At 38.1% G+C, this 16,162-nt stretch overlaps 2 protein-coding genes across 2 annotated transcripts; both read left to right on the top strand.

Annotated features, from left to right (window-relative positions):
• The first annotated feature begins 1,892 nt into the window (after positions 1-1,892).
• On the top strand, positions 1,893-3,519 carry LOC129722541 (carboxypeptidase B-like). Its single transcript, XM_055676051.1, has 3 exons — positions 1,893-2,039; positions 2,113-2,328; positions 2,393-3,519. Exons 1-3 carry the CDS (start codon positions 1,972-1,974, stop codon positions 3,342-3,344), a joined length of 1,236 nt encoding a protein of 411 aa, XP_055532026.1. The 5' UTR covers positions 1,893-1,971; the 3' UTR covers positions 3,345-3,519.
• A 6,052-nt stretch (positions 3,520-9,571) lies between these two features.
• Positions 9,572-11,104, top strand: LOC129722082 (carboxypeptidase B-like). The gene is made up of 3 exons (XM_055675313.1): positions 9,572-9,712; positions 9,769-9,984; positions 10,041-11,104. Exons 1-3 carry the CDS (start codon positions 9,645-9,647, stop codon positions 11,002-11,004), a joined length of 1,248 nt encoding a protein of 415 aa, XP_055531288.1. The 5' UTR covers positions 9,572-9,644; the 3' UTR covers positions 11,005-11,104.
• The last annotated feature ends 5,058 nt before the right edge of the window (positions 11,105-16,162 follow it).

Raw genomic sequence — 16,162 nt, 5'->3', positions numbered from 1 at the left:
TATATACGAAACAAATCCGATTTCAAAATGACTGACACGTAAGCAACCGGGTTATCTTTCTTGTAAAAGTATTCTACTTCAACCTTGCGGTCGTGGTTTTGCACACAACCCTCCTGTGATGTTTTAAGTATTGATTGAAGTTTTTTAGAGGTTCACCTGGAGACCGTCTAAAGGTGGCACTGGGCACTAGAGGGCTAATCGCAAGATGAGCACACCATTCTTAAATAGAAGTCATACCGACAGTCACAATTCTTTGCCTAACTCTACTGCTCGTTTTCACCAAGCCATGCTAAGCATCGGCATTAAAAATTTCTTGCAGAGGTGTATCTTGTTGCGCTCGTTTGCCACATATTTCTTCAACTCACAATCTATTCCAAACTGCCACCACCAAGCCTAAATTCCCTAAAGGTTCTCGATGGGATGAGGTTCGGCCTACGAGCTATCCAGTCCATAAACTGAATGTTTCTTTCAGAAATTCATTTCTTGTGTGGATGAACAATGGTCCATAACATCGATTTAGTGGCATTTGATTCGTTGTGCAAAAACGGTTGTTATTAGGTGTCCCGTCTGTAATTTTGTCGATTTTGAGTTAGCATGGGATTTTGGCCTAGCTTTGAGTGTATTTTCAGATATACTGATAAAAAATAGGGGTTTGTTCAACAAAAGTGAATGTCGAATTGTCCCAATATGAAAAGTAACCGCAAGCAAGTCCCAGTGGAAAAATAACCGAAAGTCAGTCCCAATTTAATAAAAACATGCATAATAGGTACAATAAAATGGATGGAGAGTGGAGTAGAGAAGTTTGATATGACCGTTTATATAAAAATAAGTTATCTAGTAACAATTATCAATTATTGGGATTATTTTTTAATTTGAATTGATGATTGGTGTTCTCTCCCAGACAGTCTCGATGTACGACGCTGGCCTAACATTCCAGTCATCTTGAGTTCGAGTCTCGGCATGGGAAAGGCTGTTAGTGTCAGTAGAATCGTAACGATAGTCCCGCAATTGTCCTGTACACTAAACAGTTGGCTACGAAGTCTGTGTATAAATAAACAGAAGGTTATGTTCCGAATCGGAATGTAGCATCAAGGCTTTCTAGGTAGGGATTTATCCGGAAAATCTCCAGTACAAAAGCGAAGAAAAGGCGTTACTATACCGTGATGAACCGAAAGAAACGACCGAACCTAGGAAGGTCCACAAAGTTTTCTTTTTTCTGTATTCTTAAAACAATAACAAATGCTCAATTAATCCGCTTGTTATGGCTGTTTATACAATCTAAATAACGTTTACTAAATACTTCGCTGCTGTTGTATTCAAGTATCATTTAAAAAAAGGGAAAAAATCTTTGATGGAATAAAATTAGTTTTTTATAACAAAAACGCATTCCACTACTCATCATGGCGATAAGATAAGGCAGACGATATGGCTGCTGTTATGCTTGACTTTTTGTTTTGAATTTCTTCTATTGTTCGCTCACAATCCGTTAAAATCTCCCCAATTGAACAATGTGGTATTTACTTGAACTTTCTAATACGATTTATTGTCGAAGCCCATCATTTATGTTTGACAGGAACAGATAAAGAGATTCTCCAAAAACTTTTTCAAAGCTATTGCTGAAGAATCAAATGAGTATCGCAACTGCAAGATCAGTTTCCAAATGGATTTCGATTATCCAATAGGAATTTTGAGCCTTACGAAACTTAATGACTTCACTGACAGTCTCGTCGACTGTCTATTAGCATTCCTAAGTCGCACGCGCGACCCAATTTAACGGTACTTGACAGTGTAATCCCACAGCAAATACCGATCCAATAGTTTTGTTATCTACAAATCACTCAATGACAATAAAACTAGTTCATGTATAAATAACGACGCACTGCCACCCGCTATCGACAGTCTAGCTGTGCTCGTTGATAATATCGCCGGCAGTGCAGTTCTAACGACCGTAATAATCTGTTCTAATTCATAATGATTCCGAAAATTATCATACTGTTTACCGTACTGGCGGTTGTCGCGGCTAGACGATCATATCAAGGGTTAGTATCATCCTATACGAACAAATAGGCCCTAATCAGCTGATTTTATTTCATTCGATTTTTAACCCTGTAGATATAAGGTGTACGAAGTACTACAGGAAACAGTGAACCAAGCCAAATTCCTTCACCAGCTGGAACAATCGAATGACAGCATAGATTTTTGGCACCTTAGCAAACAGCTCAATGACAGAGCCCGCGTAATGGTTCCACCGGGAGCACAGCCAGCGTTCATTGCCGATTTGATGCGAAATGGATTTCAGTTCAGCGTTCTGATTGATAATGTCGAAAGGTTTGTCCTAATCTGCCACTTTCGGTTATCAAAGTTAAACATTAAACCTGTTTCACATTTCCAGTACCATTCAAAACAATGCTGCGGTAGCTTCGAGGAAACCTATCCCGATCGAGAACAGTATTTTACATAAATATCTCCGACACAGTGACATTAACAGTTACCTAGACGAACTCGCCAACAAGTACGCATCCCATGTCAGTGTGGTAGAGATCGGAAAATCATACGAAGGTCGGCCATTAAAGACTATCACCATCAATGAGAATGCGAATAATCCAGTCATTTTGTTGGACGCTGGAATCCATGCTCGGGAATGGATCGCTCCGGCTACTGCCCTGTACGCTATCAATCAGCTGGTTGAGCATGCCACAAATAACAAAAATGTTTTGTCGAATCTGACCTGGGTCATTCTACCCGTTGTGAATCCCGACGGCTATGAGTACAGTCATGAACAGGAACGATTGTGGCGCAAAACTCGCAAACCATCAGGGCGCTGCAGCGGAACTGACGGTAATCGTAACTTTGATTTCCATTGGGGCGAAGTTGGTGCTTCATCGTCTGCATGTTCCGAGACCTATCGAGGGGACACTGCGTTCTCCGAGCCAGAGACACAAGCAGTTCGGGATGCTTTACTCAAACTGAAAGGACGTTGCAAATTCTACCTGACGTTGCATTCGTACGGAAATTATCTATTGTATCCTTGGGGATGGACTAGAACTCTACCCGATGGCTGGAGAGAAATAGACGAGGTTGCTCAAGCAGGTGCTGCCGCCATCAAAAAAGCGACCGGAAGCCGCTACACCGTGGGCAGTTCAACCAATGTTCTGTACGCAGCCGCGGGCGGCAGTGACGATTGGGCCTTCGCCGAAGCCAAAGTTCCCATTTCGATTATAATGGAACTACCAGGAGGCGGCTCCCAAGGCTTCAATCCGCCAGCCTCCGCTATCGAGAGAAGTGTAAAAGAAAGTTGGATTGGGATTAAAGCAATGGCACTCAAGGTCGCTCAGAAATATTAAATGACATTAGTAAGAGATGAATAGTCTGCGTAATTTTGAAAGTATTTAGGTACTTGTTCTAGTATCACATTCTTAGTGATGTATCAAGTGCTTAATTTTTCTAAATTTTGTACATAATTATTATAGTAACCTTCGAACAATAAATAGAATAACATTTATTGCAACCATTAATTTATGATCGTTTGTTAAAAACTACGATAGTTATCAACGTTAGTCGAAAATGTACTCGAAAACGCGCCTAACACATTATTATTGCAAATTTCTTTATTCCACCAGCATTTGTTTTGACCTGGCAGCAATCTAACTGCTGTTAGGGTTAGGTAGGGTAACGGGGGTATTTTGGCCAGCTCTGGGAAGTGTTCGCACAGTTCATTAAAAACAAACACAATTTTTAAACATAACTACCTACTTTATTATACCATTGTTAAAAGCTAAGTGTCTATTTCAATATACACCGTTCAACAAAGCAATATATTGGAAAATATCCTAGAAATATCAAAATTTCTACGAAGTACTAAAAACATATTTTGGTCCACCAAATTTTTACTTTGGCCCACCTTTTTATTTACAGACGTGTATGGAAATAGTTCGAACTAATTATATTAAAGATCATCATCGGTATTTTTAGAGCAAAAATAGTGGGTTTGAGGAGAACATCCTTCTGCTGTGAATTTTTGTAAATTTTAGGCATCTAAAATGAAATGATTTGGCTTATAGCGGTTTGACAGGCATTCCCATTCAATTTCACATCGTTAAATGTGATAAATAAAGAAGTAATTATCTGTAAATTGTCACAAGCTGCTTCTTTGTTCACGTGCAACGACCAAACGGTAATCAAAGAGATGTCGAAACTTGGCATGGCCAAAATATATTTGCTTCAGAAAGAGGCAAACATATTTCGGCCATGCGTTTAACCACTTTTTCAACTTTTTCCAACATGTTAGAGTATACAAACTGTTTCTATGATATTTTATTGATGTTACTACAACAACGAGTTGTTTTAAAAGCATACATATTTGTTACAATAGCTTCTGGACGTTGACTTGTGTATTACCACTTCCTCTTGACTTTGGGTTGACTCAGCCATGACTTTGAATATGTATGAACTAATTCCAAACTTACACTACCTAGAGCCAGTTTTTCGACAAAAATTATAGTGTAGTATGATTCTTAGGTGGGTTATTCAATGTTGCATGCATAGTTTTCTAAAATTCATTGAATTTATCAGATAAAATGCGTAAAATGTTACCGGGTGGGCCAAAATATGCATGTGGGCAAAAATACCCCCGTTACCCTATTATTCGCTCGATTTGACCCAGTATTGATCTGGCGCGCTGCCCGAAAACAATATCGCACGCTAGCCTGGGGGCTAATGCGGTCTCGATCAACTAGATTAGTTGAGAGAATTCGTTATCGCAATTGTTTTCGGCACGTTTTGCATATTGTAGGATAAGTACAACGATACACCGTGCCCCAGTGCTGAGGGGAGAAAATTTCCATCGCGAAAAGATCCTCGACCTGATCGGGAATCGAACCCGATATCACAACCGTGTGGGAGAGCTAGCCGACCGACATCGCTAACCACAGAACCACGGAGACCACTTAGGTCGTCGCGCTGCCTGAAGTGCACCGTTAAGTTTGGCAGCTTCAACCCACCACCGCACGCGCTAAGTTCGTAAATTATCTGGCATCTTTTTCTTACTTGCGTCGTAAATCGCGATGTTGTTACTTTGTTCCTCGGTAGGTTTGCCCAGAAGCAGTGGAATAAAGGAATTCGCTATTAGTCTGATTTACAGGCTTAATAATTTAAGATTAAATATTGCGTGATTTTTGCACCATAGGGAACTATCAATATTTATGCCTATTGATAGAGGTGAGGAGGAAAGTTACTAACACTTGCAAGCTCCCCTCTGCTCGCCCCCCTCTACACAGAGTTGATGCCAAATAGTGACGTAGCTATTTGGGTTCACCATTGAGTTCGTCTAGTTGTTTACTTTTGAAGCATTTACTATTACTAGAAAAATGGACTTTCCACCTCACATCCCTTTTATTTTCATGGGGGAGCTATAGTGCATTTCATATTACAGCTGTTATCCTTATCCGATGGGACAGTAATAAGTGTACACAAATGGAGGACAACGTCGATACTTTCGTAGCGGTGCACAATGGTCCAGAAATCGAATTTAGTGGGAAATTTGGGTCTAGAGCTCTATAGCAACATTTTAGAGAAAAACTCTCTTCTACAAAGTTGTTACATATGATAAAGCGCTTATTGAAAAATTATCAAAAATTAGGGTGACTAACATTTTCGATGCAATCAAGTATCTAACTGTTTAATCTTTGAAGATAGAAGAAAAATTTGTTCTACAATGTTATAGCTCCATTAATTTTAAGTAACTTTGTAAAAAAAGTTTTTCTCTGTCTTTGAAAACAACTGATTTATATTGAAAAAACATATTTTACGCTCTAACTTTTTTATTACAAGTTTCATCTCTAAACTGTCTTTGAACGACTTTAAGAGCTTTTTAAGAGAAACAATTTGCAATGCTGACATCGTAAATATCTCAATTTTACTCAAAGTTATTAATATTTTTCATCAAAAAATATGCGTTTTTCATTTGTATGTCATTCATTTTGGGGCAAACATAAAAAATATCTCTTGGTCTCATTTTGAAGGGCATACTTGACTCTATAAATGAAGGAACTTTTAGAAATATGCTATTTTTTAAATTTGAGTAAATTCAATATAAAAATAAGACGAAAATTTCAATAATTTTATACATTATGCATATAAAAGGACCCAGATTTATGAATTTTTTTAAATAAAATACATCGAATATAGCCGTTTCTTATGGTCACCCTATTTCGGAGCTGGTCCCCTTAACAACCCAACGAAACAATACGGGTTTGATTATTTTCAACATAGATGCATCCCTGCGATTTTGAGCACAATTTGCGTGACCAACTTTGAAATAGGGTGACCATAAAAAACGACTGTGTTCGATGTATTTAATTTAAAAAAAATCATAACTTATGAACCAGTTGATCGATTTTCGATCTTTTTGGGTCAAATTAAAGGTAATTACGTCTAGTTATAATAAAAAATACCAAAAAATAAATCTGGGTGCTTTTATATGCATAATGTATAAAATTATTGAAATTTTCGGCTTGTTTTTAAATTGAATTTACTCAAATTTAAAAAATAACATATTTCAAGAAGTTTCTCCATTTATAGAGTCAAGTATGCCCTTCAAAATGAGATTAAGAGATATTTTTTATGTTTGCCCCAAAAAGAATGACATACAAATGAAAAACGCATATTTTTTGATGAAAAATATTAATAACTTTGAGTAAAATTGAGATATACGATGTCAGCATTGCAAATTGTTTCTCTTAAAAAGCTCTTAAAGTCGTTCAAAGACAGTTTTGAGATGAAACTTGTAATAAAAAAGTTAGAGCGTAAAATGTTTTTTTTCAATATAAATCAGTTGTTTTCAAAGATAGAAAAAAAACTTTTTTACAAAGTTACTTAAAATTAATGGAGCTATACTATTGTAGAACAAATTTTTCTTCTATCTACAAAGATAAAAAAGTTAGATACTTGATTGCATCGAAAATTTTGGTCACCCTAATTTTTGATAATTTTTCAATGAGCGCTTTATCATATGTAACAACTTTGTAGAAGAGAGTTTTTCTTTAAAATGTTGCTATAGAGCTCTAGACCCAAATTTCCCCCTAAATTTGGTTTCTGGACCATTGTGCGGTGAACGACTCGATCAACTGCACGCACCAATACACATAGGAGTATTTGACCCAAAAACTTGGCCAAAAGTCCGACATACAAAATACACGATTTCCATTATTTTTAATTGATTTTAGTCGAAACATACCCTCATGCTATCCAAGAACCCATTTGTGTCTTATCACATAAACCAAACTGTTATATTTCAAAGTTATTCCACAGTAATTTGGGTGGCGTAAAAAATTGAAAAATTTTGTCAAAAAGTTTTTCTCTCTCACAGTACATAATTTACAAGATAAGTAAAATGTTTTGCAATATTTAAAACTTTGAATGCATAAAATAATCATAGATTGTTTACGAAAAAAGTGATTGTGAAAGCCTATCGCGAAAAATTCATAATATTGTGAAATTAATTATATGATTTAGTAACCTTCCGCGCAAGTCCCGTCGAAGCTTTATTCATTGACAAAAAGGTCTTCTGGAAATATACGAAAAGAAAAATCTTTCTCCTGGTTCCTCTTTTTTATTTTATTGCCATTTTATTAAATGAAGATTTATATAAAAATTTCTAAATCTTTGTTTAAAATCATGTGTAAAAAGACACTACAAAAATGGAGTAAGCGAATTTAAAGTAATATTTTATATATTGGGTGACGTTTTAAATGGATGTCACCTTTTTTGTGTTGATTATACGAAAATAACACGTTTTTGATATAAATCTATCCAATTACTACCAAAAAGAGAGCGACTTGGACTTTTGGCCAGCTTTTTGGCTCAAATACTCTTATGTGCGATATTAGCAATCTGTCAAATACACCGCTAGGGGTGGACGAAACTAGCAATACTCAGAGGGAGAGATATGCGAAGAGAGTGTTGTGAACATGGATGTATCGATCGGGACCGCCCACTCCACCATGACGAAGGTCCTGGGATACAAGCCGTACAAGAAACGCAAGACCTAATCGGTAACGGAAGCTACCACGAAAAAGAGGTTGGACGGAGCCAAACTGATAGTTTCGCGGCACGTAGGTCAATAGTTCGGGTTTTGTGATGAGAAACTCTTTGCCTTGCAACAGCCGCACAATGTCCAAAATAATCGGCTGTGGGCGTCGATGTTGGCCAACATCCCCCCGTCCCACGTAAACATCCCGCGAGCGCTGTGTCACTGACTGTTTGGGGTCTACAGCCCAAGGAACCCGCTGGTGTTTATCTAGAAAAACATGACGTGAAAATTAATGCCGCGTACTATAAGACCAAAGTTCTAGAGGTTGTGGTCCCGGCACTTTTGGATCACTAACTACGTATTCCACCAGAACGGCACTCCCGCTCACACGGCGAATATCGTCCTAGCCATGCTGGGACCGCAAGAATTTCACTGGTATTTTCGATAAGACTTTGTGACTTCCCAGCTCCTTAAATCTTAATCTCCTGGACTTTTATGGAGCAGAACGAACATAAAGTAAGCACTGTGAAAAAATTTAAGAAGCTCATTCCCAAGATCTGAGACGAGATGCCGATGGAAGAGGTGCGAGTCGCGTGTGACTCTTTTGCGAAACGTCTTAAGCCGGTCCAATAACACAAAGAGATGACGGGGTACTCCCAGTTATTATGTCGTAAAAGTTCACAATAAATATTGCTACAATACAAATTGACTCAGAAAAAATACCTTGTACTTTCGTTTTTTAACGCATTTTTATGTATTCGAACTTATTGAACACCCTGTGAAGAAAATGTGCCTTCTTGCTTTACTTGCTCGCCGAATTCGTCACTTCTACGTTGGCTTACAGGAAAACTCATTTGAGTCTTTGGAAAAAAGGCACCGAAATTTATAGAAATGATAAAAAAGCTTTCAATTTTCATTGTTTCTACTTTGAGATATCTCTGGAGCAAACCTGTTTTTATTAGTGATGACTTTCCCGATCTCCACCTCCTTAAAAAGGTTTTGTCGGAATGATTTGCCAAATATTAAGAGAGTGAAGATCCAAACGCTATCCACTATGAAAGTGGTGTTGGAGCCATCAGATATTGCTGAAAAAAAGTGTATGGCTAGTGAGCAAATGGTGATTATGTATTCAATTGTTTATTCTGAACGCTTTATAGAATAATCCTATATGAAACTAATACCTGTTTGAGAAATGTAACAATAAAAAACGAATTCGCAGATCATCGTTAAATAGAGTAACGCGTTGCTCGTATAGCAATCAAGTACACAAAGGTCGCTTTTTACGCGGCTATTTTTACGTGTATTCCAGAATTTACGCGGTTATTTTTCACGCGACACGTAAAAAGCGACTTTAGTGTAGTTCAGATAGTTTTAATAATCGATACAAACAAACCGTACTAGAAATCGTTTCAAAAACAATCGTATTATACATACACTATAATCGGTTCACTATTTGTGAACCCAACGAATCATGTTATCAATTGCAATGCCATCTTATCTGCTAATGATCATGAATGATTCATATACATCTCAAACCGTTTCACTGAAGTTCGGCAGTCTCGTTTCGGTCGTTGATAACATCACTAGAGTGCGAACTGGGTAGAATTCTATCGCCATGATTGCAAGGATTGCAATTTTATTTGTCTTGTTGGCAGTAGTGACTGCTAGCAAACCGTACAAAGGGTTAGCATTAGGTACAGTATTTGTTAAAACATCCGGCTAATCTTCTTGTTCTGCAGATATAAAGTGTATGAGGTACAACAAAAAACGAGAGATCAAGCTGAGTTTTTGCATCATCTAGAGCAATCCAACGAAAATTTGGATTTCTGGCACTTGAGCAAGCATTTGGACAACAATGCACAGGTGATGGTACCGCCTCATGAGCAGCGCTCTTTTGTTGCTGGCTTAATGCGAAACGGTTTTCAATTTAATGTGCTGATTGATGATATTGAAAAGTAAATGAACTAGATTGTATTTTAAATTGTGTAATATAATAAGAGTTGATTTTCAGTACAAATGACGAATACGAAGCTCTGGCGCCAAGAAAACCAACCTCTGCTGAAGATAGCATACTGCATAATTATCTTCGACATTCAGATATCAACCAATACTTGGATGGACTTGCCGAGAGATATTCGCCAAAAATCAGTGTGGAGCAAATCGGAACCTCCCACGAGGGACGCCCGCTTAAAACTATTACTATAAATGCCGACTCGCAGAATCCAATAATTTTCCTGGATGCCGGAATTCATGCACGCGAATGGATCGCTCCTGCTACCGCCCTGTATGCGATCAATCAGCTTGTTGAACACGCTACTGAAAATGCCGATGTTCTTTCAAACATAACCTGGGTCATCCTGCCGGTGGTAAACCCCGATGGCTACGAGTATAGTCATGAGCATGACCGCTTTTGGCGCAAGACTCGCAAACCAGCGGGAAAATGTATCGGTACAGATGGGAACCGTAATTTCGATTTCCATTGGGGAGAAATTGGTGCTTCTTCTAACGCCTGTTCGGACACTTATCGAGGGGATGCTGCATTTTCTGAACCAGAAACACAAGCCATTAGGGATGTATTACTTAAGTTCAAGAACCGCTGTAAATTTTACCTTTCGTTGCATTCTTATGGAAAATATCTGCTCTATCCTTGGGGGTGGACTTCCGATCTCCCGGAGACCTGGCAAACTATTGATGAAGTTGCGCAAGCTGGAGCTAACGCTATCAATGAGGCAACCGGTACTAAATACACTGTAGGCAGTTCAACTAACGTGTTGTATGCAGCTTCGGGAGGTAGTGATGATTGGGCGCTAGACGTAGCTGATGTTCCGATCACGATCGTCATGGAGCTGCCCAGTGGGGGTTTTGGAGGTTTTAATCCACCTGCGCAAGCTATTGAGGAAAGTGTGAAAGAAAGCTGGATAGGAATCAAAGCAATGGCACTAAAAGTGTCCCAGATGTTGAACACCATTGACTAACGCTAGCAGCGTTGTGACATTCAATGGGTTAGCAGGATAGAAATATGTCAAATATTTCTTGGCAATAAACCACAAATAGCGATTATTACTATCTGCTGAATCATCAAATAAAACCATGTAAATCTAAAGTAATCAAAGAAATCTGCTCGACCTAAATAGTCTTCGTACAACGCAACGCGATTTCTTCGCAAAGTAATAAAAAATATGGCAATCATGGCCGCAAACTTTTCCTCCGTCAGTCGGGAACTTTAATGGGTATGATTAAAATTTTACATGATAGGTTAAACGGGCATATTTTAGCCGCTACCGTTGAATCAATTTTCCAAACACCCGCAGTTGTTTCTCAACCGTGAACCTGCGGAGGCGATTTTTCATTCAGCCCGTTTTCTGTGCACGCTGGCAGCAGCAGAAGTCAGACAGGCAGACAACTTGCTCAACCAGAAAAGCGTCGAAAAACTAGCAGGCAGACTAAATATTAAATTATGATAAAATTACTATGCATTACAGCATTAGCATATCCATCGATGCGCTACCCCGCCCGGGACCCAATATCAGCGAGTAAACTCGTGTGCGCGTCATATAATTCCATTCATTCATTCATTCAACCATGCAGCAGCGGCATTCCACCATCGAACGGGGCAATCCTCGTTTCATTGTGAAGCCGAGCAAGACCGCTACTATCACGTTATTATCCCTATCCTTCCTCCTGTTTTCCTTTTGATGGTAGAGAAAAAACAAGGAAGTGGAACGAAAGGATTTTTGTTGCTATTCATGTTGTAACGTAATTCGGTACAAATCCGACCACGCGCTTCCAGACCCACTCAACTGGAGGAAACGATTACGATACACGGAGAGGTTGTGATTCGGCAGTTACTTCCTTTATTTCCAAACTTCCCTTGCTCCATAAATCTTCTATTTGTTTTGGCTAGACAAATGTGCGGTGGTTTTTTGAGAGGATTTTGTTTTAAAATTTACTATGGTAATAAAAAAGATTACAGACAGAAAAGATTACAAACAGTAATAAAAAAGAATAGTTTCATTTTGAAATTGGTTTAAATAACAGTTCAACTTCCAGTTTTTTTTTTCTAAGACAGAATTCAAATTTATGAAAGTTGGTATCAGAAAATAACTAGACATCATATTGATGGTCAAGACAGCGGAGAATGCAAACGGGTCAGATATCCCATTGGGTATTTTGTTCTGAAAATTTGAGTAGAAGTAGTTTGGAGTGTATTGTTTACACTGTTTTCATCGCTGTCAGTTTTACGCAAATTTGAAAAAAGCCGTTAGCCAAAAAGCAACGTGATAATCAACTAAAATCCCTCCAACAGCACTGGTTTCCTTCCTCATGGCCTGGGTCAGTCGAATCGGTTTCCCAGGAAAACAGTTCTCGTTTATAATCTTCCATAGCTCTTTACGGTCAATTGTATCCTGTTAGGCTTTGAAATCGATCAATAGATGGTGCGTAGAGACTCTGTACTCACGGTCCTTTGGGAGGATCTACCGCAAAGATCTGGTCTATTGCACACTGGGAAAAAATGAAGCCAAATTCCCACTAATTAAAAGCCGCTGGACTGGAAACCTAAAATATAGCATTTCTTATATAAATTTGGTCAATAAGTCGATTGATGATACAGGTCGAATGCTATATTCCAGGTTGCCAACCCAGCGGCTTTTAATTAGTGAAATTTGGATTCATTTTTTCCCAATGTGCATTGCCAGAAGCCAGCTTTATAACTCCTCACGAATCTATTCACTAGTAGCGACAGACGTTGGAAGATGACTTGAGAAAACACTTTGTAGGCGGTATTCAAGATGATGACCGCACAATAATTCTCACAGTCCAAATTGTCGCCTTTTCTGTAGACAGGGCAAATAGCCTTTTACTCCTCCAGAACACTGTTTGGTATCCAGTCTTGACTCGGCCATTTTGTCCGAGCCCTTCTAGATAAGATCCGCTCCGATGTCATCTTTGCCGGCCGATTTTTTATTCTTCAGCCACTTCAAATTTTCATCGAAGTGCTGCTTCCACCTTTCGGTCACCTCACGATTGTCCACCAAAATACTCCCTTCCATATCTCGGCACATCACGGCTTGCGTTGTTGTTAGAAATTCCGCCTCTCATGAGAGTTTTCTATCTGTTCTAGTTCCTCGAACTCCTCCTCTTCCTGACGGCGCTTTTTTCAACATTGTTTTTGCTTCTCCTCTTCTGTTTTTATCGCTCCACGTTCTGCACTTGACGCAACAATAATATACAGTAGGGTTCTTCTCGTCCAACAGCTGCCGACACTCTTCGTCGAACTACTCATTCTATCGGTTTCATTCCACATGCCCCAGGACGTTCTTCACTATGCTGTTGATAGCTATTTTCGTGGTGCTCCAGCAGTCTTCGAGAAGGGTTCCGGCAGTGATGCTTCGAGCGAATGCATTTTTTCATAATGGTGCTTCTGATTTCCATGAATTAGCGTAAACAAACCTAAACTAGTTGGAATCTTTTCCTCGAACAGTGACCTTCCTTTAGATCCGGAATCCGGAAAATGGAAAATGGAATCCGGAAATGGAATCCGGAAAATGGAAGCCCGTGGTTTACACGTACGCTAAACGTGATCAAATTGGTTTCAAATATTTTTCGCAGCCCGGTGCGTTCCATCAGGAAACTTGCCTAGAAAGCTCATATTTCTGTGAAATTGATGCGAGAAATCATCATAGAAGACTTCACGCATCTTTCAGAGCTATAATAAAACACCACTTCATTATGTAACGGGTAAACCATAAGTGACTCTTTCGAAGAGACTGTTTTTTTTTTTGTTGAAGTAGGAAAAAATAATAATCCTGTTCTCCGACGAAAAGCTGTTCAGCCCTACAGCCGCACAGACCAGTTCATTTCAATGGAGAAAGTTTTAAATAAAACATCCGGCGAGTTCTATGATATTTGACTTGGTAGTGTTCAATGGTTTGAAAATGCCACCTATTTTCACTGTTAAAATCATTAGCGTAAAGTATATCGTTATTTCGAAGTACCAACTGCTGGATGGCAGCCAACTTCTCTAAGGATCAATACGTTTTTCTAGAACAAAATGGAAAGCCATATCATAGGTCAAGTTGGGCCCAACGATGGCTGATGGAAAACATAAAATGTTGGGCCCTTGAAGTCCGGTACGTTACCCGTTGGATCATTCAATTTGGGCGTATGTTGTAGCACAAACCTGCAAAACATTTCATCCTAGTTTTAAGACTTTGAAGTCTGTCATAACGCGCATGTGACTGTCGATATTATTACTTAAAGTAGTTGAAAATGGGATTTGATTTGTATGGAAGGGATTTGTAGTCAATGAGGGAATGGGAAGGATTTGTAGTCAATGAATTTATAGTTGTCTCAAATTTAGGTATACAGCGATAAACTTAGTTGAAAATATTTGTGTAGTTGAAAATATTATTTGAAAATGAGCATGCGTAAACAACGGTGTATATCAAAAGCTATATCACGCAAAAAAACTGAAAATAGAAGAAACAATTACCATTTCAACGAAGGAAAAGTTCGTCGTTCCGTTCACTATACTTGGAATGAGGTAATTTTTATCGACGGAGCAAAAAAAATGGATATGTTTTGTGGTGGAATAATTATTTACTTATATTTATTCAAAGTTTTTTTTAGGGGGGGGGGAGTTTGTAGTGATTTATTTATCTACTAAAATATTTATTCAGAATTAATATTGTGTGTTCTGCCACAAATGGTGACATTTCAACATTATTATATATATTTGTACGCTTTTTTTATATTATTGAATGTTTCTAGCTTTCGCAGTTAAGTTAATGTAATTGTAGGAAAATTATTAAACCTACTTGTCAAGGAGAAAAAAAGAGATATAACAAGAAAATTAAAATAAACTTAAAATAATCTTAAAACTATCTTACTGACTATAAAGTGAGCTAATCGTTGCAATTGAGGATTGCAACGATTTTTGTCGGAATTTGTTTATAATTTGGCTTGACATATTTTCTAATGTTTCTACATTAGTGAGCCTATGTAGCTCGTTCGGGCTAAACCAGGGCGGACGCTTCAAAATCATTTTCAAAAGTTTATTCTGAATCCATTGAAGTGTCTTCTTCCTGGTTGCACAACAACTTGTCCAGATGGGAACTGCATATAACATTGCTGGCCTAAAAATTTGTTTGTAAATTAACAGTTTATTCTTGAGACAGAGTCTAGAATTCCTGTTGATAAGAGGATATAAACATTTGATATACTTATTGCACTTTGACTGGATATTTTCAATGTGCTCCTTGAAAGTAAGATTATCATAAATTAGCCCTAAGTATTTAATTTGATCAGACCAATTTAAGACCACACCGTTCATCTTAATAACGTGGTTATTGATGAGTTTGAGAAATGAAACTCTCGGCTTATGAGGAAAAATAATTAACTGTGTTTTAGAAGCATTAGGGGAAATCTTCCATTTATGCAAGTATGAAGAAAATATATCTAAACTTTTTTGTAGCCGACTGCATATAACACGAAGGCTTTTTCCTTTTGCGGAAATGCTTGTATCGTCACAAAACAGAGATTTCTCACAACCTGGTGGTAAATCAGGAAGATCAGAAGTAAAAATGTTATATAAGATTGGGCCCAAGATACTCCCCTGCGGCACACCAGCTTTAACAGGCAGTCTATTAGATTTACCATTTAGATAGTTAACCTGAAGAGTGCGGTCAGTTAAATAACTTTGTATCATTTTTGTGAGGTAAAGCGGAAAACTTAAATTTGACATTTTAGCTATTAAACCTTCATGCCTAACACTGTCGAATGCCTTTTCTATATCTAGAAGCGCAGCTCCAGTCGAATAGCCTTCAGATTTATTAATTCGAATCATATTTGTTACTCTAAGTAACAGAATACACAAAATTAACGAAGTTAATTTTGTGTATTCTGCCACAAACGGTGACATATCAACACTATTACATAGGATATCGAACGACTTCGTCAGTGGTTTTCTTCGGCCTCCTTTTGCATAAGATTGCTGCAGAAAAACTGCCGAAGAAAACCACTGACGAAGACGTTCGATACCCTATATATCAAATTTTATTTTAATAATAGACAGTAATTGCTTTCACTGTTAAGTGAATATAATTGTAGGAAAGTTGTGAACCTACTTGTCAA

Source organism: Wyeomyia smithii, chromosome 2 (genome assembly GCF_029784165.1).
Source record: "Wyeomyia smithii strain HCP4-BCI-WySm-NY-G18 chromosome 2, ASM2978416v1, whole genome shotgun sequence".
Classification (NCBI taxonomy): Eukaryota; Metazoa; Arthropoda; class Insecta; order Diptera; family Culicidae; genus Wyeomyia; species Wyeomyia smithii.
Note: the sequence above shows the minus strand (reverse complement) of the source record. Positions and strands in the feature narration are given on the sequence as shown.

Excerpts from the sequence above, each read along its gene's own strand:
- LOC129722541 (XM_055676051.1), top strand. The coding sequence starts at position 1,972 with ATGATTCCGAAAATTATCATACTGTTTACCGTACTGGCGGTTGTCGCG. Across the intron at positions 2,040-2,112 it reads GCTAGACGATCATATCAAGG|ATATAAGGTGTACGAAGTAC; the intron begins GTTAGTATCATC and ends TTAACCCTGTAG. Across the intron at positions 2,329-2,392 it reads CTGATTGATAATGTCGAAAG|TACCATTCAAAACAATGCTG; the intron begins GTTTGTCCTAAT and ends TCACATTTCCAG.
- LOC129722082 (XM_055675313.1), top strand. The coding sequence starts at position 9,645 with ATGATTGCAAGGATTGCAATTTTATTTGTCTTGTTGGCAGTAGTGACT. Across the intron at positions 9,713-9,768 it reads GCTAGCAAACCGTACAAAGG|ATATAAAGTGTATGAGGTAC; the intron begins GTTAGCATTAGG and ends CTTGTTCTGCAG. Across the intron at positions 9,985-10,040 it reads CTGATTGATGATATTGAAAA|TACAAATGACGAATACGAAG; the intron begins GTAAATGAACTA and ends GTTGATTTTCAG.